Source organism: Plecotus auritus, assembly GCF_963455305.1.
Source record: "Plecotus auritus genome assembly, chromosome: 2".
Classification (NCBI taxonomy): Eukaryota; Metazoa; Chordata; class Mammalia; order Chiroptera; family Vespertilionidae; genus Plecotus; species Plecotus auritus.
This window is the reverse complement of record NC_137771.1, coordinates 5,016,000-5,043,137: the sequence shown is the minus strand read 5'-3', so window position 1 is coordinate 5,043,137 and position 27,138 is coordinate 5,016,000. Positions and strand designations below refer to the sequence as shown.

At 58.2% G+C, this 27,138-nt stretch overlaps 1 protein-coding gene across 2 annotated transcripts; it reads right to left on the bottom strand.

Moving 5' to 3' along the window:
* Positions 1-37: 37 nt before the first annotated feature.
* Positions 38-27,138, bottom strand: H6PD (hexose-6-phosphate dehydrogenase/glucose 1-dehydrogenase). Of its 2 annotated transcripts, none has more exons than XM_080658271.1 (5): positions 26,783-27,138; positions 16,941-17,577; positions 15,803-15,920; positions 3,219-3,488; positions 38-1,414 (listed from the first exon to the last, which is right to left on the bottom strand). In XM_080658271.1, the coding sequence occupies exons 2-5, from the start codon at positions 17,556-17,558 to the stop codon at positions 54-56; spliced, it is 2,367 nt and encodes a 788-aa protein (XP_080514397.1). In that variant the 5' UTR covers positions 17,559-17,577; positions 26,783-27,138; the 3' UTR covers positions 38-53. The 2 variants fall into 2 exon arrangements, with proteins under 2 accessions (XP_080514397.1, XP_080514398.1); XM_080658272.1 differs by lacking the exon at positions 26,783-27,138 and adding an exon at positions 19,972-21,310.

Genomic DNA, 27,138 nt, shown 5'->3' with positions numbered 1-27,138 from the left:
GGGGAGAGGACAGGGGAGAGGCAGCCCGGGAGGGAGCAGAGGGCGAGGCCCCATCACCCCAGAAATGCCTCGTAGTCCATGTACCACACCAGCTGGCCCGACACGGGCTGGACGCCCGAGATGGGCCACTTCTTGGGCTCGTGGCCGACGCGGCTCACCAGCAGGGTGATCTCGCGCTTCAACCGGCCCATGACCAGGACCGCCACCCTCCTGGCGCGGTTGATGAGGGGCAGGCTGAGGCTCATGCGGCGGCGCGGCCCGGAGGGGCTCTCGGTCAGCACCACCTGCTGCTCGCCCTCCAGGCCGGTGGGCGACTGCGGGAAGAGGGAGGCGGTGTGCCCGTCGGCGCCCATGCCCAGCAGCACCAGGTCGAAGCTGCTGTTGGCGACCAGGGCGGAGATCTCCTCGGCGTAGGCCTGGGCGCCCTGGTCCTCCTCGGCGCAGAGCCGCTGGTGCAGGTGCACGGGCATGGGGTGGACGTTGTAGTGCGGGACCCTGACGTGCTGCAGCAGGTGCGTCTGCAGGCCCTGGAAGTTGGACTCGGGGTCCCAGAGCGGCACGCAGCGCTCGTCCACCAGCCACAGGTGCGTGCGGGCCCAGGGGAAGGCGTAGTGGCCCGTGGCCAGCTGCTGGAACAGGGCCACGGGGCTGGAGCCGCCCGAGAGCGCCAGGTGGAACTGGCCAAAGCGCCGCACGGCCTTCGCGGCGGCTGCCTCGACATCGTCGGCCAGCTTTGCGATCAGCTCCTCGGGCCAAGCAGCGACCAGCGGGCGATCTCGGTACGTGGCCCTGAGAACCTGGAAGTCGCTGGGCGCGGGAGCAGAGCCGGGCCCCGGCACCAGCTGCTCCGGCTGCTGCACCGAGAAGGACAACTGGCCGCCCGTGAACTCAAAGTCCAGCAGGTGCCCGTTCTCCGCCCCTCCGGGGTAGAGGCGGGGGGCCTCGTGGGCCAGGCTGTCCAGCAGGGGGGTCCAGAAGGCCCAGGAGGCCAGCAAGTTCTCCGTGGTGATGAAGGAGTCCTTGCGGCCGTGGAAGATGCGTGATATGAGGACGGAGTAGGCGTCCTGCTCCCGCACGGGGCTGTAGGCATAGAAATCGGACAGAGGGCGGCCGAAAAGGTGGAGCCCGGGCGGGCCCCCCACCTCCTCCCAGCTGCCGGGCAGCGTGGGCCTGAACAGGTTCCGGCTCACCAGCACCATGGGGCTGCCCAGCGCACCGTGCCCAATGTGGAAGACGATCTGGCGCGGCAGACACGCGCTCTGCTCCGCGACCCAGTGCTGCTCGCTCTGCGCGCAACACGCCCGGTTCTTGAACAAGACCCGGACGTAGCCCACCCTCTCGTCCAAGGCTTTGCCCGACATCAGGAGGAAAGGGACGCCCTCCCAGCGAAGGTTGTCCAGGTGAACGAGGATGCCTGAGGGGACAAGGACAGTGGAGGTGACACTCCAGCATGGGAAACCGACTTCCCACCCACTCGCCTCCCCTTCCTGCCTCCCTGCCAGCCAGCCCTCTCCCCCAGCCCCTCCTCTGGGCACCCACGGCCTTGCTAGGCTCACCCCCCACCTTTCACCCTTCCCATGATCTTCCCTCCAGCAGTGCTCAAAAAGCAGCCTCGCCAGGCCAGTGTGGCTCAGTGGTTGAGCATCAACCTATGAACCAGAAGGTTCCAGTTCAATTCCTGGTCAAGGGCACATGCCCGGGTTATGGGCTCGATCCCCAGTAGGGGGCATGCAGGAAGCAGCCGAACGATGATTCCCTTTCATCATTGATGTCTCTCTCTCTCTCTCCCTCTCCCTTCCTCTCTGAAATCAATACAAATACTTTTTTAAAAGAAAGAAAGAGCCCTAACCCATGTGGCTCAGTGGATAGAGCCTCGGCCTGCAGACTGAAGGGTCCCAGGTTCGATTCCAATCAAGGGCACATGCCTGGGTTGCAGGCTCGATCCCCAGTAGGGGGCGTGCAGGAGGCAGCCGATCAACGATTCCCTTTCATCATTGATGTTTCTATCTCTCTCTCCCTCTCCCTTCCACTCTAAAATCAATACAAATGTTTTTTAAAAAGAAAGAGCCCTAACCCATTTGGCTCAGTGGACAGTGTCAGCTTGCGGACTGAAGGGTCCTGGGTTCAATTCTGGTTAAAGGCACATACCTCAGTTACAGGCTCGAAACTTGGCCCTGGTCAGGGCCTGTGCGGGAGGCAACCAATCATGTCTCTCTCACATCAACGTCTCTCTCTGTCCCTCCCCCTCCCTTCTACTCTCTCTAAAAATCAATGGAAAAATATGCTCAGGTGAGGATCAACCAAAAAAGAAGAAAAAGGAGAAAGACAAACAGCCTTGGGACCATAGCAGACACCGCCTCTCCTAGACTCACAGTCCCCGAGGAAGGGGAACTGGGCTGAGGTTGGACCCAGAGCCTCTGAAAAGAGTCCCAGGATGGGGGATGCTGACTGCTGGGGGGCTGGGGATGGGAGGGGGGTGGGGTGGACTCAGGCGTGCCTGAGCAAGGTCAGGTACAGAAGGGAGGGGTGTGTGCAGGTAAGGAGGACTTCGAGGGCGGGTGGGGGGTGTACTAAGGGCCAGGCGCTGAGCATCCTCCTGACTCAGTTCCCTGCCCGTGTCACCATCACTATGCCTGCGGACCTCGGCAGGTTTTTCACCATCACTGAACCCCACATTTCCTCCCTCTAAGTGGGGAGAATAACCATGACTGCCTTGTGGGTGCACACGTGAGGACTACATGAGATGATGTACACGAAGTGCCTGGCCCACAGCAGGTGCTGCTCCTGGGGGGGTATTATCTGCAGTCTGGGGAGCACCCCTCCCAGAAAGCTCTGAGCCTCGGGGACTGCCCAGAGGATGGCTCTGGGGCCCTGCCTGACCAGTGCGGTCCTTGCCCACGGGAGGTGCTTTGGGCAGTGGCAGGACAGGTTTGCAGCCTCACTGGGGGGGTGGGGGGGGCGCTGGGGGGAGCACGAGGGTGAGAGCCAGGCGTGAGCCAGCCCTGAAGGATCTGTGGACAGGGACTGAACTGACACGGTCATGGGGTGTCCTTCGCCCCAAGGGAGCCAGCAGGGGGCCTGCTGCTTTAAGCTGATGGAAGGCCACTGAGTGCCCCTTGAAAACCCCACTTCAAGACCCTTCCGGCCCAAACCCAAGGGCATCTGCGCTGGGAAAGCGGCATGGGGGGGCGGGGGGCCGCGCCCGGCCCGGGGCCCACCTGCGAAGGTCGGCGTCAGGCTGAGGAAGCCGGCCGGCTTGTGCAGCTCCCTGCGCACCTGCTCGCTGTAGGCCTGGTACTGGCCCAGGACGGCGCTGCCCTTCCGGAGGCCCCGCAGCGCCTCGAAGACCTGCAGCTTGTGCCGCAGCACGGCCTCCGAGCTGCCGACGTCGGGGGGCAGCTCCATGGCCACCAGGGTGAGGATCTCCGTCAGGTGGTTCTGCAGGACGTCGCGGATGACACCGTACTCCTCATAGAAGCTGGTGCGACCTGGCGGGAGGAGGACCGGGAGGCCATAAAGGTGGGCAACACGCCCAGCGTCCCGAGGTGCACCGAGACCCCAGCCCGCATGCCCCGTCCGCACCCCCACGCCCGGTCCACAGAGCCCACAAACACGGTTTGTGCAGTCACACTCTCTGGGCTTCTCCAGGAAGTGGGTGGGGAAGGCTCTGGCCCCAGCAAAGGCCAGGCTGCACGTGCAGACACCTGGCCGGCCTCAGCCCCGCCCCTCCCCGGCTTCACGGAGAGGGCCTGGGCTCTGGGGTCTGAGGGCCGCTTACTGGTGTGACTTCTGAGTGCCTGTGTCTGCCTCCCGCCAACCAACGGGGCTGACAACTGCCACCCGTTACCAAGTGCACCAAGGTGCCAGGCAACATGCAGGCGCCAAGGACACACACAGGTCCTTGTCCTCGGCTTCCGGGGAGGGAGCTGGGAGGGAGGAAAAAGCCAGTCAATAGAGAAACGCAGAGATGTGACAGAGGAAGGGAAGGCCCCGGAGGCGGAGTCAGCCCTGCAGCGGCAGGGAGAGCAGTTCCAGAGCAGAAGCCTGAGGCAGGATGGAGCCTGGCTGGCTCATGCGCCAGAGGGAGGGGGCAGGAGGGCAGGGGCCTGGAGCCCAGGTAAGGGGCTGGACTTGCTTTCTGAGTTCAGGGGGAGCACCTGGAGGGTTTCAAGGAGGAAGGGACAAGTTCAGATGCGCCTTCGGCCTAGACCCCGCCCGCTGTGGGGAGAAGGGCTGCAGAGGTGTGGGGAGAGGGCTGCAGAGGTGTGGGGAGAAGGGCTGCAGAGCTGTGGGGAGAAGGGCTGCAGAGCTGTGGGGAGAGGGGCTGCAGAGCTGTGGGGAGAAGGGCTGCAGAGGTGTGGGGAGAGGGGCTGTAGAGGTGTGGGAAGGGCTGCAGAGGTGTGGGGAGAGGGGCTGCAGAGGTGTGGGGAGAGGGGCTGTAGAGGTGTGGGGAGAGGGGCTGCAGAGGTGTGGGGAGAAGGGCTGCAGAGGTGTGGGGAGAGGGGCTGTAGAGGTGTGGGGAGAGGGGCTGTAGAGGTGTGGGGAGAGGGGCTGCAGAGGTGTGGGGAGAAGGGCTGCAGAGGTGTGGGGAGAAGGGCTGTAGAGCTGTGGGGAGAAGGGCTGCAGAGGTGTGGGGAGAAGGGCTGTAGAGCTGTGGGGAGAAGGGCTGTAGAGCTGTGGGGAGAGGGGCTGCAGAGGTGTGAGGAGAAGGGCTGCAGAGGTGTGGGGAGAAGGGCTGCAGAGCTGTGGGGAGAAGGGCTGCAGAGCTGTGGGGAGAGGGGCTGCAGAGCTGTGGGGAGAAGGGCTGCAGAGGTGTGGGGAGAGGGGCTGTAGAGGTGTGGGGAGAGGGGCTGCAGAGCTGTGGGGAGAAGGGCTGTAGAGCTGTGGGGAGAAGGGCTGTAGAGGTGTGGGGAGAGGGGCTGTAGAGCTGTGAGGAGAGGGGCTGCAGAGGTGTGGGGAGAAGGGCTGCAGAGCTGTGGGGAGAAGGGCTGCAGAGGTGTGGGGAGAAGGGCTGCAGAGGTGTGGGGAGAGGGGCTGCAGAGCTGTGGGGAGAGGGGCTGTAGAGGTGTGGGGAGAAGGGCTGCAGAGCTGTGGGGAGAAGGGCTGCAGAGCTGTGGGGAGAAGGGCTGCAGAGCTGTGGGGAGAAGGGCTGCAGAGGTGTGGGGAGAAGGGCTGTAGAGCTGTGGGGAGAAGGGCTGCAGAGCTGTGGGGAGAAGGGCTGCAGAGCTGTGGGGAGAAGGGCTGCAGAGCTGTGGGGAGAGGGGCTGCAGAGCTGTGGGGAGAAGGGCTGTAGAAGCGAGGACCCTGGGGACAAGGCTTTAGTGGGAGCACAGGGGCTGGAGGGAGTGGATGACTCATTCTGAGTCGGGACTGACTGGGCTGCTGAGCAGAGAGGAGCCAAAGTAACTCCTAGAATCGGGCCTAAGCGAAGGACAGCGGCAGAGACCTCACCCAGATTGGGAAGGACGGCGGCGGAGACGGTGGAGACATCCCCTAGATGGGGAGACGGGGAGGGGCAGTTGGACGGAGGGAAACACGAGGTCCATTTCAGGTGAGTTTCAGGTGGACATCCAGGTGGAGACGTCACGTTGGTAGGTGGACGAGGTGAGGGCAATAACACAGACACTGGGCACAGCCCGCAGGACAGCCCGACGCTCGCTGTGGCCTGGCACGGTGCAGAGGCTCACCCGTGCCCTCTGGTCACACCTACAGGTCCTGCGCGGCAGCCACCACGACTGTCCCTACTCCACCAGAGCAAGAGTGTACTTGGCCATGGTGAGGGCAGCAGCGCCAGGGGCGGGTTAACACACACGCACACGCACACGCACGCACACGCACACGCACACGTCCGCCCCTCCTCCAGAGCTCGGCGTGAGCTATGACTGTCAGAGTCAAGTGCAGACACGCTCCAGCTGTCTGAGAGCTCAGGCGCCAGCGCACAGCGCCTTGCGTGGCAGGGCTCCCATCCGCACTCGCGGCCGACGACACACAGAGGAAGCCTCACATCACGATGGGAGGGCAATCGCCGATGGAGGCTTCGTGTGCACTGTCCACGGCGCAGGCTGGCGCTTACCCCGGCAACGCCACTCGTGCGCGGGTCAGCTTCGGGAGACGTCACTGACCTCTGGCACACCCTGCGGGGCCCTGCCTTCTGCCAGCCCCTGCCCAACTCAGTGCCCGCCTGTCGCTGCCCGTGACTCCCGGAGCAGGGGCTGCGTCTCGGCTCACTGCTGCAGCCCTGGCGCCTGAGCGCGCGCCACCCGCAACCACGGGACACTGTACAGCGGAGAAAACGAATAGACACGCGTCGTCACGGATCAACTGCAAAAAACATGTCGACAGAAAGAAACAGAATGCTTCCCCCCCAAAAATTAATTCTCAACACAGGATGGAAAATGACCAGAGAAACAGAACTCTGACAGAGGAAAACTGTTCCTGGAACTTGGAAATGCTTTCTGTATCAGAAACAAGGGAAGGAGTCAGAGTCAGTTACTAGAAGTCAGACCTCAGAGGTTATCCTGAATGCAGGATAAAGGGACAAAACAGCCACCTCCAGCCAACACACAGCATGGCGCCCTTCAAATGCCACAGCCACTGTCAGGGGTCAGACAGCCATGGCAACAACAGGCAGAGGCCAGGGCGTGGTCTACCGCACTCAGACCGTGGAGCACTGCAGGCGAGGCAGGAGGCAGTTTGGGGGGGACCCGGAGACACTAGAGCCGTTTTAAAGTCAGGCTGGGGGGTACGTGGTATTTGCTACACCATAGTCCCGTAGATCTTATGTGTATTTTGTAAGCATTCCTTTTTATCAAGTCAATATAGATGTTGTTTGTTCAAACAAACAACAAGAAGGGCTCCTTGTTCAGGCCGGCTTGGCCAGCACACTGCTTTCAGCGGCCACCGGGGTCCTGAGTGAGGTCCCAAGCCACCTGCCTGCCAGGCTCCCAGCGCGGCTCCGGCCAGCTGGACGGTGAGCGGGACCAGGCCGCGAGCAAGGGAACAACCCGCCCTGAATTCAGCACAACATGCCACGCCCAATGCGGGGACCAGTGCTGTGGGGCGAGAGAGGAAGCCGCAGCCTGCCTGCAGGAAGGCACCCGTGTCCCCGGTGGTGGAGTGCTGACTCCTTCTCACCAAGAGTTCGGTGTCCCTGGCCAGAGCGGAAACACTGGGACAGCAGACCGTCCAGTCCTGTCCAGCTCGCATGCTCAGAGGACCCCCACTGCAAAGACAATGGCCAAGCCCGCCCCACAGCGTTCTGACCGTCAAAGCTCTTACAATATTGAGAAGACACCAGGAAAAAGCTACGACAGTAACAACGTATGGCTATCAGCCCACTTACTCCTCACATACCGCTATCTAAGGACGTCCTGCTGTGACCCCTGGGGCTCAGAGAAGTTAGGTAACTTGCCCAAGGTCACGCAGCTGGTGAAGGTTTGAACCCAGGCAGCTGGCCCCAGCACCTGCAGTTCTTGCCACCGAACACCTCCCTTTCAACTTCCTGCCGCCCCGTTGAAACGACCACAGAACATGGCACGCAGTGGCTGGCCCAAGCACCAGGGACTTCAGAACGGAGCACGTGGTCGGAGGAGGAAGCTGAGCGGGGCTCCAGAGGACGGGATAGGTCAAAGGTTGGGGACCCCGTGCCTGGGGGCCCAGGGCAGGTGTGAGGGGAGCGGGGTGGCGCTTATGTCCCTCAGGACAGTTAAATGCCGCAGCTGCCATCAGGTGGTGCCTCACTGGAGTGTGGGCTCGGGGTGACCAAGTCTTCTAATTTTTTTGGAGAACATAAACGTTTGGACCATTGAGTGTAATCTCATGATTTTTCAATGTGCACCCATCATTCAGATTGCTTAAAATGCTGCGTGTTTCGAAGACATGTATGTTGGACTGACTGTCCCTGGGCCACATCCCAGTCGGGGTGGACAGCACAAGCCAGGGGGCAGGGGCCCCAGCACACAGTTCAGAGGCAACGCCCGGCCTGGCAGAAGCAGCCGGTTGTGGCTGGGAACAGCAGGAATCCAGGACAGGTGGGAGGGCCTTGGGAACTAGACTGAGGAGTGTGAGGAGCTGTTAGGTTCTTGACCGCAACTAGTCCAAGAGCTTCCATGGGACCCAGCAATCCTACCGTCATGTACACACAAGAGAAAGGAAAGCGTACGTCCACACCAAAACTCGTACATGGATGCTCGTGGCCTCATTATTCCCAATAGCCACAGAAGAGCAGCGTCCTGCATGTCCACCAGCTGGCGAATGCAGGGCTGACATGTGGTCTACCCACAGAATGGAGTACTAGGCAGCAATGAAAAATGTTCCTCTGACAAACGCTACAACATGGGTGAACCTTGAACAATCACACTAAGTGAAATAAGCCAAACACAAAAGGCCACAAATCATATCCGTCCATTGATGTGAAATGTTCAGAACAGGCAAATCCAGAGACAGAAAGGTCAGGGGTTGCGGCAGGCTGGGGAGAAGGGGGAGTTAGAGGGGCAGCCAAGGGGCACAAGGCGCCTTTGGGGGTGATGAGAATGCTCTAAAGTGGGTCGTGGGGATGGCTGCCCCACTCCGTGAACATACTCGAGCCGCTGAACTGCACTCCTCGAATGGGTGAACTGCGTGACACATAATTACCTCTCAATAGCGGTGTTTCACAAAGTGTTAGAGCAGGAAGTGGGGACATGAGAGAGGCTGTGGGGAGATGAGCCGGCCAGGGCCTGCCAGGTGACCTGTCAGAGGGGCCGCGGAATGACATCGAGCAGCAGGGCGGGGTGCGGGGAGCAGCAGTGACGCGGATGATAGTCTGTGGGTGAGTGAACACTGGGTGGGGACGGGCCGGAGGGGCGAAAGGCAGTTCAGGGTCGGGACCTGGAGTGGGGTCTCCGCCCGGCCGCTGCTCGGCCATGCCTTAGCCCTGAGGCCCCGGGGAGTGGCTGTCTCACACGTAAGAGGAATCGTTACGTGCCTCCCAGCGGGGCTGCGGCGAGGTTAATGAGTCCACACACACACACAGGCCTGGGAACTGCCTGGCACACAAGCAGCACCAGGAACACCGGCTGGTGTTAGCCCTGTTACAGGGCGGCATGAGAGGGGCCCACCAGGCGACTCGGACAGCAGTCACCATATGGGAATAAAAGGAGTTAGAAAGAGTAGTTCTATTTTGTGAGAAAAATGCAAGGATGGTTTTAGGCCTAACGCTGCTGAGGCTGAAGAGGCGGTGTGGCCTCCAGTGAAAAAAAATCTAAAAGGTGCCCAGCTGGTGTGGCTCAGCGGTTCAGCATCCACCTATGAACCCAGGAGGTCACGGTTCGATTCCGGGTCAGGGCACATGCCCCGGTTGCGGGCTCAATCCTGGGTGTGGAGCGTGCAGGAGGCAACCCATCAATGATTCTCTCTCATCATTGGTGTTTCTATCTCTCTCCCCGTCTCCCTTCCTCTAAAAAAAAATCCTCAAAGGTAGCTGGTGGTCTGAGACGGGCCTGGGGAGGCAATGACTGGGGGGATATGCTGGATTTCGTCAAATCAAACATGCCATCAATGGTGAAAGAAACATTTTTTTATAACCTCGAAGAAAAGGGGTGCCAATTCAACTGTCACTTCGCCAGTGGTAAACCCAACTTCAGAGATGGGGAAAATGTGTCTTAGAATCGATGAATTGCAGCAGATTTAAGAGTATAAAGAGAATAAAGCTTTGCAAACAGAGGAATTTTTGATGGCAAGAACACAGCAGAGTCCTTAAAAGCCCTGTTATCTGCTTACTATTCATTAGTTTAGCAAATCCCTCAGTGGCCCTTTTCCTATTTTTATCCCCTCTCGATCCGTGGGGAGAAAGCACTTCCGAGGCTTACTGCCTGCTGTGCAAAAGAGAGCTTCCTTTCTTCCTAATTTCAAGCTTCAGGGGGTGCCCGCGTTCAGCACAGCCCACAGATTGCAGACTGTGATCCTTTCCTGGCTGGCTCTGTCTTTTCAGAGTTCAAGTGCAGTGACCAGAACCTGTGCCTCTCAGGGGGAGGCCCTGCAGCTAAGCACAGGCACAGGGAAGGGAGAGGCTGGGCCTCCTGAAGATCCCAGCAAGCTGGGTTTTTCTAGTTGCCACCAGCTGTTGTGGATTTTTTTTTTTTTTTCTGAAAATGATCTATATTGACCCTTAGCATCCTTTCCTGGGTTGAAAGGTGAGGGTTGAAGTCCATCGATGTGAACAGGATGGAACACAGCACAGTGGGATGGACGATGGAAGGAAGGCCCAATACACTTGGCTTCCATCCTGCCCGAGTCCAGGGCTCGTCCACGCTCACAAGCTGGACAGACCCACCGCTTTGCCCCCGCAGCGGCGCTGCCCCTCCAAACCTCACGGGGTGGGATCTCATGGGAGGCAGGAGAGGTCTGGGGAGATGGAATAACAAAGGAGACTTTCTCCGTTGGCCTATTCATTCCACTTCAGAAGTATACTTAGAGGGAAAATAAATGCAATACTCCTAAGTGTTCTAGAATTAGAGAGTGGTTGCACAACTTCGTGAATACATTAAGAACTAGTGAATTGTACATTTTAAAAGGGTAAATTTTTAAAAAATATATTTTTATTATTTCAGAGAAGAAGGGAGAGAGAGAGAGAGAGAAACATCAATGATGAGAGAGAATCACGGATCAGCTGCTTCCTGCACGCCCCCAACTGGGGATGGAGCCCGCAACCCAGGCATGTGTCCTTGACCAGAATTGAACCTGGGACCCTTCAGTCCACAGTCCGATGCTCTATCCACTGAGCCAAACCAGCTAGGGCTAAAAGAGTAAATTTTATGGCATGTGAATTATATCTTAATTTTTTTTGAAAGCTCACAAAGGACTATTTAAATTAGCAAAAACTGAAACAACCAAAATGCCTAATAGAACAATCCATACTCTGTGGCATAAACAGAATTGAACAGAAATATAGAGCTACTACAAGGTATATATTAGCCCAGCTGGTGCTGCTCAGTGGTTGAGCACCGCCCTATGAACCAGGGGGTCACAGTTTGATTCCCACTCAGGGCATATGCCCAGGTTGCAGTCTTGATCCCCAGAAGGGGGAATGCAGGGGGCAGCCAATCAGTGATTCTCTCTCATCATTGATGTTTCTCTCACTCTCGCTCCCTCGCCCTCTCTGAAATCAATAAAAATATATTTTAAAAATAAAAATAAATAAGTCAGGTGGAACCCAGGGCCTGAGGCCATGCCTACTTCCTGTCCTTGCCAACATATATAGAGAGCAGCATTTCCAGTTGTAAAGTATTCCCATGTACATACATCATCAGATTTAACCCTCAAGACACTCCGAGAGAGACAGAGAGGCAGAGGGAGAGAGACAGAGACAGACAGACACTGGGTCACCGTCACTATGTAACAGAGACTGCTGGGTCCTGTTGCCTCCACATTACAGGAGATACCAATTTCCTGGTAAAAACAGGGCTTTAAAAATATAAGAAATTAACCGAAACCGGATTGGCTCAGTGGATAGAGCGTCGGCCTGCGGACTGAAGGGTCCCGGGTTCGATTCCGGCCAAGGGCATGTGCCTTGGTTGCGGGCACATCGTGGATAGAGCGTCGGCCTGCGGACTGAAGGGTCCCGGGTTCGATTCCGGCCAAGGGCATGTGCCTTGGTTGCGGGCACATCCCCAATGGGAGGTGTGCAGGAGGCAGCTGATCGATGTTTCTCTCTCATCGATGTTTCTGGCTCTCTATCCCTCTCCCTTCCTCTCTGTAAAAAATATCAATAAAGTATATTTAAAAATATATATATATATAAGAAATTAAAAGCCAGCTGAGATCCGCCCTATACCTTCTGGGATCGCTGAAAACGAAAAGGGGGCTGGGCCCAGGAGCCAGCGGTCCGCTGGTCAGGAAGCCGGGCACTGCCTGCACTCACCTTGGCAGCTCTGCAGACGGGGGGAGGGGGGGGTGTGCGGCGCAACTGCACTGCTGAGCGTGCTCCAGCCCTCTGGCACACCAGGCGGAAGGCAGGCCAGCTGGTACCTGGGAGGACCCTGGCTGCCCGTCCCTCAGTGAGAGGCACTGAGCGGTCACTCCGCCCTCAGAAGTGGACATGCATCATGCTCCCTGCCCAGGGTCAGGACAGGGACCCTCCCTAGCCGGGCCCCAGTCCGTTAGCGGCCCAGCCCTCCTTCCAGAGCCTTTCCCAGCAGCCCGGACTGGGACCAGCAGGCGTCATCTCCATAGAAGCAAAGTGGCCCAGCCGAAGTCACTTCTTGTATGGCTCGCAGGGCTGCTTCAGGGGACCCGGGTCCCACGTTCCTGCGACTCTCAGGGGCTCACTGGATGGGGACCCCTCAGGAGGGCACCCAGATGAGAAGAGGGAGCTGCACTGGCAGATGGAGGGCGGACTGCTTCTTCCTGCCCTCCTCCCATGTCTCTCTCTGTGTCTGTCTCTCCCTCCCTCCACCCCCTCCCTGCTGTCTATGCAGCGGCCTTGACGCTGCAGCAAACTCCTCTGGGCCAGAGGCTGAGGCAGAAAAGGAGGAAAAAAAAACCACTCGCAGCCGTGGAGGGAGGGAGCTGGGGCAGCCAACCCCGTCCCTGTGGATGTGAGTGAGTGGGGGTGGGGACATCCTAATGACCTTGCAGCTCACAAGTCCCTCTCCCGGGCCCTGCAGCAGTTCAGGCCAGAACAGCTCAAACTCCCGCCCCTGCCAGCACTCGGGTGGTGGTCCAGGCTGCCACCAGGGACCCATCCCTGCCTCCCTGCACAGGACTCAGCGAGGGGTGACCACCTGCAGGAGCAGGAGAAAAGCCAGGGGCTGAGTGCTGGGGGTGCTGGAGGGAGAAGGCCCCACTTTGCCCTGTGGCTTAATGGTCAGAGCAGAGCGCCGGGCTCAGAGCCTGCCTGCTGGCCACGCTCAGTCCCACTGCAGCAGGCGGTGACCCCCAGCAGCGGGCGGTGACCCCAGCAGCGGGCGGTGACCCCCAGCAGCAGGCAGTGACCCCCAGCAGTGGGCGGTGACCCCCAGCAGCGGGCGGTGACCCCCAGCAGCGGGCGGTGACCCCCAGCAGAAGGCGGTGACCCCCAGCAGCAGGCAGTGACCCCCAGCAGCAGGGGAAAGACTGCCCTGCCTGTTTCCTACCCAACCCCGGAAAAGGCGAGCCGAGGCCCTGACATGCTGGACACAGGGCTTCCTGGCCACGGTGGGGGGGCTGCAGGGTGCGGGCTCCAAAGCAGGACCCAGAGGGGACAGCAAGGCTCAGTGCTTGGGGCACCAGAGCTGCACAGGCCACTTCCTGGATGTGAAGAATGCGTGTCCTAAGTCCCAGTGGGGTTGGGGGGAGAGAGAGACAGAGAAAGACACAGAGAGAGAGACACACACAGAGAGAGAGGAGAGAGACACACACACAGAGAGAGGAGAGAGACACAGGAGAGAGACACACACAGAGAGAGGAGAGACACAGAGACAGAGAACTCACTTCCTCCAAAATGCTGCCCTTTGTCTAGCCCCTGGCTCCATGGGGATCCTGCAAAGAAACCCACAAGTGACAACGGGGCCAAGAAATAAGAGGCCATGGCGCCCACTGGGGCCTCCAGACAGTGCGGCTTGTCCCCAACCCGGCGCGGGCACAGAAGCAGCTGCCAGACAGCGTGGAGGAGGCGGGAGTCTGCGTCCTAGCCCTGCGGTGAGCAGGCCAGTCCAGGCAGAGCAGGTGCTGGCTCCCGCAGCAGGTGCGGCCGGGCTCCCCAACCTGCCCGCCCTCGGCCCGCCCGCCCACCCTCGGCACGGGGCCTGCGCGCATCCTCTGCGGATAGAGCAAGCGGAGGCCCAGCACTCATGCCGCTAGGACATCAGACACACACAGGCCCCAGGAGGGAGCCCCGGCCTGAGCCCTCGCTAAGGACAGCAGGGGAATCCAGCAGGACTGGGGGATCCCGAGACCCCGGAAAGCTCAGTGCGTGGGGACCTCTCTTCCGATGTGGGTCCAGGCTGGAGAAACGCAGCTCCTCTGAAGGACGGCAGTGCCCTTCGGGCCTGGCTCCCAAGGGCTGCCTGATGCTCCAGCCCAGCATGCCTCCCTCCCCTGCCCCACAGCACCCCTGCCTGCCTCATCCAGTTTGGAGTGTGTCCCGGTATACTCTCTCCCTCCATGGATCTGTGAGGTATTGGGGGACAGAGGCTGTCCCACTGCTCCCTGTGTCACCAGACTTCTAGCTCTACATACAACATCCAAAGAGGAGGGAGAGCAAGCTGGAGAGAGCAACCAGGGGGAGAGAAAGAAAAAGAGGAGAAGGCAGAGAACAAGAGGCAGACCTCCTCGTCCCCCACCCAGGCCCACGGGTCCGGTCCCGCTCTGCCCAGGCACACAGTGCGGGGCAGGGACGGGCCTTGGGCTCCTGCCCGGGCTGAGAAGCGGTCTCAGCGTGAGCTGGAAGCCGGTGCGGGAGCCAGACCGCCTACCCAGGACCCGGGCCCACCACTTCCGGTGTGACCTCGAACCTCACCTGTAGTGGAGGTAATGACAGTACCCCCCTCATTTGGCTAATGCAGGGTTTGGGACACGACAAGAATTAGCTTTTATTATTTCAGGTAAGAACCAACGCTTTGAACATATCCATGCTCAAAAAACTGGATGAACTCCCAGAATGCCAGAGCTCCAAGGGGCCTTAGCCACGGTCGTCTACGCAACGTGCTCATCTCCCAGATGAGGGGAGTGGTGGGCTGAGGTCACCCAGGTGAGGCAGAGACGGGCCCACACGCGGGTCTCCTCACCCAGCTCACCCTGCTCGCTCACGGGGGATTCATCCCGCACCTCCCAGGAGGGTGCCAGGTGCCAGAGCAGGGATGGCCTAGACCAGCTGTGGGCAAACTACGGCCCGCGGGCCGGATCCGGCTGTTCTATCCAGTTCTCTTGCTCTCCCCTCCGCTCCTTTACTTTGAATTTATATTAGTTCACACAAACACTCCATCCATGCTTTTGTTCCGGCCCTCCGGTCCAGTTTAAGAACCCATTGTGGCCCTCGAGTCAAAAAGTTTGTCCACCCCTGGCCCTAGACCCTGCGAGCTGCAGGGACAGGGATATGATGAGGAAAGGAATGGGAGGGCAGCCCGCCAGTGGCTCAGTTGATTGGAACCTTGTCCCCGGTCGGGGTGCATGAAGGAGGCAACTGATCGATGTTGCTCTCTCACATCGATGTTTCTCTCTCACATCGATGTTTCTCTCTCACATCGACGTTGCTCTCTCACATCGATGTTTCTCTCTCACATCAATGTCTCTCTCTCACATCGATATCTCTCTCTCACATCGATGTCTCTCTCTCTCCCCCTCCCGCCCTCTAGCGGGGGAAGTGAAGGGGGGGCAGTGAAGGGAGGCGCCTGGCGCTGTGCCACGGGAGTGGATGCTGTTGAGATGCTCAGCAGAGGCTTCCTCGGAAAGTGACACCTGAGCTGAGGACCAGGCATGGAGGGGCCGGAAGGCGAGGAGGTGAGGAGAAGCCTTCCAGGCAGAGGCTGCCACTTGGACGAGTACAAAAGTCTGAGGAAGCCTCACGCGACCTGATGGTCCCTGCACCCCCAGAGAACTCGGGGTACCTTCTGGCACTTACTGCTGGCCAACTGCTCGGCATCAGAGCCACATTTACGTGAGAAGACCCCACGCTCTGAGGGCAGCGCTGACCACTCAGGTCTCCTGCGGGGCCCTGGGGGCTAGCGGTCCACACACCAGCAACAACACCCCTCTGCGAGGCACTGGCGGAGGCATGGGGTCAGCCAGCGCCGCAGCAGACACAGGGCGGGAGGACAAGGCGGCGTGAGCGGGACCATTCACGCACCTTCTGCATCCACCGTCTCCTTCATGACGATCTCCACCCGCTCCACATGGTGCCGGTTCCACAGGCCGTCCAGGGCCTTGCGGTTCTGGTCTCGGAAAGGCAGGATCTGAGCCACGGCCTGGCGGGGAAGCAGAGGGGTGTGCTGCGGGTTCTCCTCGGGACCAAGGAGGAGTCCTGGCTCCCAGGAGGGGCCCCACCCCCTCTCTTCCTGACTCCGAGAGACGATCAGAGCGATGGCCCCTGGCCGCCAGGCTTCCCGGCCCAGGAAGGACTCCAAACCTTTAGGTGACCGCCACAGGGCCAACAGCTTTTTCGTTTGCCAGGAAAGGAAATAGTTAAGATGACCTTTTGCCTATTACCATCAACATTAAGTCACAGAAAGATACTGTAACACCAAAAATGGAATAAGGAAAGCTTCAAGTTGACATTCAGTGTTATTTTTTTCTTTTTCTCATAAACAAGTGAAGTCTCCCCGGGACAGGCCCTGGCCGAAGGACCACTCTGGGAATACTGCAACGCAATGGGGCCGGACGGAGAGCCACGCCCGAGGCCTGGGCTCGCCACCTGGTCAGCACCGGGCACACAGGCGCGCTCTCTGCTGGCGTTTCCGGGGGGAAGTGTCCTAACGGGGCTCCGAGGGCGCCGTCAGCTGAGGTGCGTCCCTCGGGTCAGCCCCACGCTCTGCCACAGGGCCCGACTGAGAAGCATGGGCCTTGCGCCCCTGTTCTGTTCTGAGATCTTGTTGCCAGCCTTCTGGCTCAAAACAGAACCCGGGAAGAAAAAATACTGAAAAGCAGGCCAATGGGTGTGGAATAAGGGGATCAATTCTAATTCCCACAGCATACCCCGCCAGAAGCCGGGCTCAGACCCCAGTGTCTCGGGGCCACCTCCAGAGGGGACACAGGGCACTGCTGAGAGATCAGAGCCCGGCCCCCGCTAGGAAACAAGACAGGACACGTGGACAAGGGCCACACAGACCTGCTCACCATCTGCCCTTCACCCCCTCACCTCCCGCCCACCTTCAAAACGACCACGGAGCACAGGTCTCACACGCCTTCAGGCCCAATCCCACAGTCAGTGTTGTGGCCCCGTCCACGGGTCGACGTGCGCCCAGCTCGCTCCGGCCTGGCAGGCTCACCTGCTTGCCCAGGTAGTGGTCTACCCGGTACATCTCCTCCTCGTGGAAAAAGCTCCCGAGGTCCGTGGCCAGCTGCTGGGCTGACAGGTGGTTGTGGCCGAAGGGCTTCTCCAGGACAACGCGCAGCCAGGCGCCGGGGCCCGGGCGGCAGCTGCTGTTGATACTGCGGGCAATGTCCGTGTAGGCGAAGGGCGGCACGGAGAAGTAGAAAATGCGGCCCGCCTCCCACAGGCCCTCGCGCTGCACCAGCGCCTCAATGTCCTTGCTCAGAGCCACGTAGTCCTCCGTGGTCTTCAGCTGGCGGTACTGGCTCAGCCGCTGGAACTGGTCCTTGAGTTCAGCACAGCGAGCGGGTGCCACATCCTTGGGGCAGGAAAGGGACTCCAAGATCTTGGCCACGACCTCCTGGCCCTGCTCGGTGGCTGTCAGAGCAGTCCCGTGGAAGCTGAAATTGTGGCCCTTCCCCGCCTCCTCCAGGTACAGCTGGAACAGCCCCTGCCATAGGTATTTCTTGGCCAGGTCCCCAGTGGCTCCCAGCAGGACTACGGAGACGTGTCCCTGGAGCCCCTGGGCCCGCAGGCAGCCCAGAAGGGCCACGCACATCGCCACCGCGAGCATCCTCCGAAAGCCCGGGCGCCTGGGAGAGACAAGGAACAGGGAAGGATCAGACACGCTCAGGTGGCGTGATGTGGGGCGAACATGATTCCAGGCTATCGAACGTGATTCCAGGCTACCGAACATTTCCTGCCTGGCAAGAAACAGCCACGTGTTTCTCAGGAAACCACCAGTCCCAGCACTGCCCCTCCCCGCCCCTCGCAGCTTGTTAGTGCCAGGAAGCCAGCGGGTAGGCAGCGTGCTCTGTAAACAGGACTCTGCCCGGGAAGGTGGCAGGCCCCTGGCGGAGGCGGAACATTTTGCTCCAAGAGCACGGGAAGGTGGCACAAGCCGTGAGGGAGGCCCCAGGGCTGCCATGGGATCGGAGCTGTCCACCTCATGGCCACGGCCAGTCTCTGCCCGGCGCACAGGCTGCCTGGACCAGCGGGGCAGCTAGGGATGGTGGCAGGTCCTTGGCTGGTGGCTGGAGCTGTGAGAGATGCGCACTCCTCTCACCCCTCCCCTGGCCGCTCCCACGTGCACTGGCTCCAGCACACAGCGGATGCAGGTCGCTGCTACACCTGGTGATAAAAAGCATAGACCGGAACCAAAGGACGGAGTTTGAATCTCAGCTCAAGCCCTCACCTTGGACAATTATACGACCTCTGTTCCTCGGTTTCCTCACCTGCAATGGGAGTATGAGAGGTACCTACATCATAGGGTTGTTACAAGATTACAGTGAGTTAATGTTTATATTGTGCTTGCGACAGTGCTGTGTAAGTATCATGGTATATTAATAAGAGCAGCAAACACTGAATGCTAACACGTTCCAAGCATGAACTTGATGCGGGTGAGCATCAGATCTCACGGAATGCGGACAGGAACCTGAGAAGTCCCATCTCATCGCCCTCCTGCAGGTAAAAGAGCCGAGGCCCGGGCAGCTGAAGGTCCCCAGGTGAGAGGTGGGGGAGCTGGACAGGCACCAGCCCCCTGGCTCCTGAGCTGACTGCACAGCAACAGCACGCTGCGGCCTGCCCCAGGCGGGCCTAACACCTGGCTGGTTGCAGCCTTAATTTGGAGCAGCTGACATGTATGAAGGGCGAGAGGCCTCGGACCTGCCACAAACGCACCAGAGGATTCGACGTCTCTGGCCTCTGTTCGAACCCAGGTTGTAAAGCTCATCGGGCTCAATTTTACTCCGAGGCTCCCCCATCCTTCCATTTCCACCAAGGCCGCGCTCTGAGGGAGAGGAAGGAAGGAAGGAATCCAGCCAGCAGCTGGGTCTCAGAAACAGGTGGGGTAATGAGCCCAGCCTGGGTGTGCTAATGAGGAGAGAACTAGGCCCGGCCGGTGTTGCTCAGTGGTTAAGCATCGACCTATGAACCAGGAAGTCACGGTTCGATTCCTGATCGGGGCACGTGCCCAGGTTGTGGACTCGATCCCTGGTGCATACCCTGTGGGAGGTAGCTGATCAATGATTCTCTCTCATCATTGACGTTTTTCTCTCTCTCCCCCTTGCCCTTCCTCTCTGAAATCAATACCATATAAATATGTATTTATTTATTTATTAAGTAGGAACTAGAACGACTGATTAGCACCTATTATATGGCAGGCAGATAAAGGATGAACGAAACCCTCCACCACGAGTCTGTAACCTGGTCTACAGACAGCAAAACTGAGGTTTAAAGAAATCACAGGAAGCGACAGAAGCCCTGCACCCCGGTCAGCCGACCTCCCGCAGGCCTGCATCGCCCCTGGATCGAGGCCCCGGATCTGCCTCCCGACTCAGGCATCTGACCCCGTCCTCCACTTCCCTGTGCCTCGTCCTCATCTCTCTCGGGACCAGCCCCGAGACGGCACCCGTTAGCAGCCAAACCAAGAGGAGGATCCAACCACAGTGTCGGTACCAGCATGCACAGGACACCGACATTTCCCCATTGCAGCTTTAACTGGAGGACCAAGGGGCTCCCCTCTCCTTTACCTGCACCACCCCCCAATGCAGGGGAGCCACAGGCCCCTTCTACTTTCTTCTCCTGCTCTCCAACTCCTGGCCCTGGCCCTTCAACCATTTCCTTCCGTAAGTGGCAATGCCCCTGTGGGGAGGGAGGAAGAGCTGCAAGGTCAGAGCAGGAGAAAGGTGAAGCCTGGAGCCGCCAGCTGGCAGGCTGCGTCTCAGGGCTCCTGATCCGAGCAGCGGCCAGGGTTCTGGATGTGCCAGGACACGCAGGGGAAGGAGCTCAAGAACTTCCGGTGCCTGGGTGGGCAGGTGAGGGAGCCCAGGGGCCAGAACCGCCGGCCCGGCCCCAGAAGACTGCAGAAAGCTGCACTGGGTAGCCCCGGGCCTGCCCGCCTCCCAGGTCCTTTGTAACCTGGTTCTGACTCAGAGCTCTTGCTGCAGCCCCCCTGACCAGCCCAGTGCCCAGGTGTGCCCCCTTACCTCTTGTGTATGTCCCAGAACTCCTTGAAACAAGCACAAATCAGAGCTCCCAGTGATTGCAGCAAGTCTGCTTACTCTGTGGTTGCTAAACACCCGGGAACAGCTCCTCCCTGAACCAGGGTGGGCGGTGTGTGTGTGTGGTGTGTGTGTGTGTTTGGATTTGCTTATTGCCATGTTTGCTTAACCTTAACAGTGTTTCTCAAACTTTAATGTGCATCTGGGTCTCTTGAGGATCTTTTGAAAATGCAGATTCTGATGCAGAGGGTCCAGGGAGGGGCCAGAGATGCCGACAGCCGGCCCCTACAGAGCACACTTAGAATACGAGACTCTGGAATACGGAGCACTGAGTTTAGAGGGACAGCTCTCATCAGAGGGGCCGCAGATCAAAACACACACACCTGCCTCCTGCTCCCTTCACCACGGCGATGGGCCGCCTCCGCATCCACGGCAGGCTTAGATCTGCCCGGCCTCCGGCAGCAGCTGGCTGCCGACCCCCGAGAGCCTGACGCTAACACCCGAGGGGTCCGAGCAGGCAGTGTGTGCAGAGGGTTAAGTGCCTCGACCTTCCTCCAGACGCCTGTGGAGGAGGCTCAGCGAGGAGGCTCGTTTTACAGCTGAGAAAACTGTAGGTGCGGCGGCTGTGGGGCTACACAGCCTGAGCCTCCGTCCCTGTGTAGACAGAGCGCGGCATTTCAATCAGAGGACCTGGCTCCAAGCCACCTCCGGCTCGGCCACACGACCCTGGCTTGGCATACAGTAAGTCACCTCAACAGTTAGGGTCCACGTCTCCTCATTGAAAAACAGGGGCCCCCGGTGGCCCCAGCACGCGCCTGTGGCCTGAGCCCGCTCTGCTCAAGGCTCTCCTTCGGGAGGTTCTGCTGAAGCTCGTCCTCCTGCCTCTTCGCCTGCTCTGAGAGGAACGGGCTATGGAAGAAATCTAAAGTTACATCCCTGAAGCTCACGCGAGAGCATGGAGGGGGCATTCTGACCGCTGACCCTGCTACGAATCTCTTCTCTTTATCATTAATAAACAAGAAAACCCTTAGTGAAAAGTTCGAGAAGCCACAGGGCAGGACGGACGGAATAGTGGTCTGAGTTGGAACACGTGGTGATTCTTGCCCGGGTCCTGCTGCTAAACGACCACACCACCCTGAACGAGAGAGACTTCTCCCCGGCTCGGCCCCAGCGTCCCATCCAGGACACGAGGTCTGAGCTACAGGACCTACCACACTCTCCTGTCCTCAAGTCCTACGCTCACCAAGGAAAGGCGATAACCATCTATTAACAGAGAGACACAGCCCGAGGCCAAAGCAGCAGGTGGAAATGCAGAACTAAAATATGAAGCAATAAAAACATAATAATAATAATAATAATAATAATGAAATATGAAGCAATGAGTGTCATTCAGAAGTTAAGACAAAACTCTATGAAGCTGTAAGTTACATGCACAGAAGATGCAAGTTCATTTACAACAATTATTATTCAAGACACTCGCCAGAAACACTGCACAGCACAGGGCAGGCCCGAGGCCTCCTGGGGGAGGGGCGGCAGGCGGTCTTCTGGCGGCTCATCAGGGCTTTGGGGCTGACCGGGCACAATCCCAGGGTCCAGGCACCGCAGCTCCAGACTGAGGGGTCTACAGGCATCCTGGGGGCTCACCTTTTACAGCACAGCTCTGCTAACATCGCAAAGTGTGGACACTGGCTGGCCAGAGGGTTTGGGTCAGAATCGGGGCTCCAGTCTTTGCTTCTGCCCAAGCAAAAGGGCCCGCACAGACCGGCAGGTGCTGCGCTCGGCGGTGTCTGTAAAGCCCAGGAGGAAGCAGCTCTGGTCCTCTGGGCCCAGCAGCCGAGGGCGGGAGAGGAGCAGGAGGTAAAGGTCAGAGGCCGCTGCTACCCTGCCCCTTCCCAGCACAGCATGGCATCCACACCTTTGCTGGTACCCACACCTTGGGCGCTCACGTTCTGTGTGCCAGGCAGGAAGGAGGAAGGTTTTCTCAAACCACAGCCCAGGACTTTGGAATCTTTGAAAGGATGTGTAGAAGGAAGGCAAACAAGTGAAACCACAGATCCTTTTCAACTGAAGGACAAGGGGCTGTGCCCAGTCCCCTCTGTGAGTGCGATCTCCAGTTTTTCCTGCACTCTTTCCTACTGGGGGGCCGTCGGTGCCACCTTCCCCACCCCTCGCACATGCACGTTAAACTCTGGGCCATTCTCCTACTCTCAGGGGGTCCTTATTCCCGTCACCTCTTTAGGTACCAATCTTGGGTCCCCATGACCCAAACGCTGTGCTGGAGCCCCCTTGGACCTCCACACGAGATTCAAATGCTAAACTTTCAGGAATTTTTCAAGCCAGTTGTTAAACACAGCCATTGTTAATAACTGGATGATGCAAATTTGGAACTAAACCAATTACACTGAAGACACAGGTAAGACTACATTTTACTCTTATCCATGCTCTTGACATTAGTTCCATCTGTTGTATCTGTAAGGGAAGATATTCTGTAAAAAGTGCTTGAAACTGGCCAGCTAGGAGTGTTTACCCAGCAGATATTGGCGAACACTGCACTCCAGGCTCCCCACCAGCCTGCACCCCTGCCGAGTAGGTTGTTACACATTTACCAGCATGCCTGGCCTGCTCTGCCAAGTCTGTATCTCCAGTCTGGACCTTCTCCCCCTAAACTGCACACTCTGACAACCAACTGCTACGCTGGCACCATTAGCTGGTTGTCTACAAGACTTTCCACGCTTAAAATCAAACTGACTTATCTCCCGACCTGCTCCCAATGCACATTTCCCCATTCTCAGTAAAAGGCAACTCTATTCTGCCCGTGCTCAGGCCGGAAAACTTCGGGTCATCAATGAGCCAGCAAATCCGACAGTTTTGTAAAAACATCCACCTCCCTTCACCTTCCAGCTCCACTCTGGTCCTGGCCGCCCCGTCACCTGTCTGGACTGCGGCAGAAACCTGCTAATTGGCCTCCCGTTTCTCTCTACCCCTGAACACAGCAGTCAGAAGCGATCTTTCACAGGCGGGTCAGATCATGTTGTTCTTCTGTTCAGGGGCCTGCAGGGTCTACACCTTCTGGCCTCCCAGCTCTTAGCTCTGCTCTTTGATCTCTTCCCCGGCTTCCCTGCCCCGCTCCAGGCTCCAGCCACCCATTCTCCTGCCCCAGGGCCTTTGTCCTTGCTGTTCCCTCTGCCTCACCTACTTCTTCCCACAGACGTCCACTTGGTTCACCCCTCACCAACTTCAATTCTCTGCTGAAATGTCACCTTCTCAGTGAGGCTTTCTCGGCTGACTATGTAAAACCGGAAACCTCCCGCCCCCAAGTCAACCCGTTTCATTTCTCTCCACGGTACATGTCACTTTTGAATGTGTGATAAGAATGTTTATTTTGTTACTAGAGGCCCGGTGCACGAAATTTGTGCACTGGGGGGGGGGGGGGGGGGACGGTGGTCCCTCAGCCTGGCCTGAGCCCTCTCGCAGTCCGGGAGCCCTCGGGGAATATCCAACTGACAATGGGGAGCGGGCCTAAGCCGGCAGTCCGACACCCTTAGTGCTGCTGCAGAGGCGGGAGAGGATCCTGCCACCACCACTGTGCTCGCCAGCCGTGGGCCTGGCTCAGGGCTTCTGGCCGAGCGGCGTTCCCCCTGTGGGAGCGCACTGACCACCAGGGGGCAGCTCCTGCATTGAGCATCTGCTCCCTGGTGGTCAGTGAGCATCATAGCGAATGGTGGTTCCACCGTTCCGTCAATTTGCATATCAGCCTTTTATTATATAGGAGGATTGTGAGTCACCCCTCCCCTCGCAAGAACATACGTGCCAACGGGACAGAGGTTTTCGTGGTGGTTCGCTGCATGTCTCCAGTATCCAAAACAGGGGCCTGGCACTCAGAGGGTGAGCCCTAAAGACCTGCTGAACGAACAAGTAAACCCCACTGGCACGAGGCCGCTGCCACCTGTGTCTGAGCGCTCTGCCTGCGGGTGATGGCACATAAGAACAAGGCTCTAGAAGTGATGTCAAGCACCGTGGCACAGCACACATTAGCAGCAACTTACTACTTGAACCAATACTATGAATAATAAAAGAGATCTTTATAGAGTATTTAATCATGTGTCCGATGCTAGGCTAAGAGCTTGACATGCATCACACCACAACCCAAGAAGAAATACTATGACTGTCCCCATTTTTAGAATGAGGAGAGAAGAAGCTCAGGTGGGGAGAGGTGACGTAACTCAGGCAGCTTAGAGGTGACAGGATTGGCCCTAACCGGTTTGGCTCAGTGGATAGAGCGTCGGCCTGCGGACTGAAGGGTCCCAGGTTCGATTCCGGTCAAGGGCATGTACCTTGGTTGCGGGCACATCCCCAGTAGGAGGTGTGCAAGAGGCAGCTGGTCAATGTTTCTCTCCCATCGATGTTTCTAACTCTCTATCCCTCTTCCTTCCTCTCTGTAACAAATCAATAAAATATATTTTTTAAAAATACCTGATGTTAACATCATCATTAAAAAAAAAAAAAAAAAAAAGAGGTGACAGGATTGGAATCCAGGCACACTGGTTCCACCCCTACCTCCCCCCACCTGTAAAAATGCGTGACTCCAACCCCAAACGGCAAAACGTACACACTGTATTAGTGTGGACACGGATCCTGCTCCTCTAACAGTGGTTGGAGTGATAGGCTATTTCTCTAGCATCCGCTACCCACACAGGGAGGCAGCTCTACACCCTGAGGTCAAGTAGCCCTGAGCACTAGCCGCTGTAATCAGCCTCGGCCCACTCTGCCCGACAGTGATTCACTCTCCTTCCTCCTCCTGACGTCAGGAAAACATTGTGTTTAAGCCTGAGTTGCTCTGTTAAAACCAGGAAGATCCTTCCAGTTTCTGAAGGGTGAGAACTTTGGGTTCCAGCCCTGGCTCGGCCACCCAACAGCTGTGTGACCTGGCACATCACTTATTCTGTACTTCACCGCAGAGAGGGAAAACAAGTCGATAAGAACAAAACAAGACGATCCGTGTAAAGAGCTTGGCACGATGCTTGGCATACAGTAAGCACCCAAGAAACGTTAGCCCCACCGTTACGCAACCAACAGCACCACGAGTAAAGGGACTTATTGTGAAACCAACAGCGTCACGGGTAAAGGGACTTTTCTTGCTAGCTTCCTGGAACGGCTACAAGACCAATTACCCGCCTCGCGGCAGAAAATGCCAAGGAACAACGAAGCTAGCTCATTGACAGCTTCCTGACCTTCCTACCACACAGGTGAAAAGCAACGGGAAATGATGCTGAGATGGCTAAAAGTCCCCGCCCAGCCCGCGAGGGGGTTAAATTGGGCCCAGAGAGCACAGGAGTAACCCTCTAACTCCGTAGCCCTAGGCGTTCGCTTCACTGCTGAGGGCCTTTTCTCCAGCTGTAAAATGGGGATCGTCACCTCACTTTAACGCCTGGCCAAAACCCCCAGAAATACGATAGGAGGCAACCGTGGTGAGAACTCTCCCAAACAGCCTCCTGGCTCCCAACTGGGGGCAGCAAGAAGCAGAACCAGACTCCTGGCTCTGCCCCGGGTGCGGGTCAGACACACTCCAGGTGCAGTCTGCCTACCAGGGATGACAATCCCATCAATAGAATGAGAAGTGGCTGGGCCACACGTGACCAGCGTGCCTCTCGGCTTCCCTTTCCTTGCCCGCAGATGTAACGGTTTCCCTTTTAAATGGCCTAAAACCATCGACAGGAACTTAGCAGCCCTGGCTAGGTGGTCCGTTGGTTAGAGCATAATCCTGAAACACCAAGATACACCAAGGTTGTGGGTTTGGTCCCCTCAGGGCACATGTAAGAATCAGCCAATGAATGCATAAATAAGTGGAACAACATGATGTTCCTCTCTCTAACATCACTGTTTAAAAACAATTTTTTAAGAGTAACTTAGTAAACTCCAGCGTTTGGATACAAATGACTTGTGTGTTTGTTTGCCTGGAGTGGTTACTGATGAGCAGTCATTTACCTCAAAGAAAGTTACGCCAGGAAAATGAGTTCTGTTCATGCCAGACACGGAGCATTTTTATCTCAGGTGCTCCTAAAACTTACAGACTGAGCCTCATATGCTCCAATATTCAATCAGCCATTCACTGCTGCAGAGTGCAGAGCATGGCTTAAAATATGCCCACGCTACACCAGCGTTCCCTCATCTGCTACCTTTCCTCCTGGGGGGGGGGGGGGGGCGGTGAGGCAAGGAACCGAGGCTTATGATTTTTCCATAAGTTCTCATTTCTGGCAAAACTTTCAAATTTGAGTGAGCTGATTTTCCGAGCTCTGGGCAGGTTTACTTCTGGAAAACTATTCCTTGTATCGATGTGTTGGAAACGCTGGTTGAAACCCGAGGGCTAATACCAAAGATGAAGCAGATCCCAGGAAAAAGCACTGAGTTCCTCCTCCCACTGAACTGCAGTCCAGGGAGCCTGGGAAGGGGCCCTTGGTCCCCTGGACTAGCCTCGCAGGGGCCAGGCTGCCTGCTGCAGAACCACCATCAGACAGACCTATGCCCAGGGGTGGGACGCGAACAAGTCATTTATTTTGCTGTGAAGGTGCGAGGGGAATTCCGGCAAGCTCTGGCCCCGCCTGCTTTCCAGCGGCTGCAGGCAGGCGGGGGTGGCGAAGGTGACGTCCCAGCAAAATGCCCGAGGGCTTTACAGCCGCGCGTGGCCGGCGGCCGACCCACCGACCTCTGCTTCGGCCCCGCGCGCGCGCAGCCGCCTTTGGGCCAGAAGGCGCGCCGGTGGCCGAAGGAGCCGAGAGAAAGCGGGGGAGGAGCTTACTGCGTCTCGCCCAGCCGAGCCGGCCGCTGCTCCGGGAACGTCGCGAAGCGCGGGGCGCTGTAGACCCGGCTCAAGCTGGGGCTCCGCGCATCCTTTTCCGCGGGCCGGGCTGCCCGACAGGTGTGCGTCACGGCCCCGCGCCTGCTGTGCGCTCGGGTTTCGCCAGCGGAGCCGGGGCGGCGAGCAGGGAGGGCGCGAGGCCAAGTTCAGACCCGCCGCCCCTTCCCTGCCCGGAAGCGCGGAGACCCAGGCGTTCTCGGCGCACGCGCAGGGGGTCCCCGCGTCAGGGGCGCGAGCGCAAGGGGCCCCCTGGTCAGGGGCGCGCGCACGCGCAGTGGGACTGAGCCAGTTGCGCG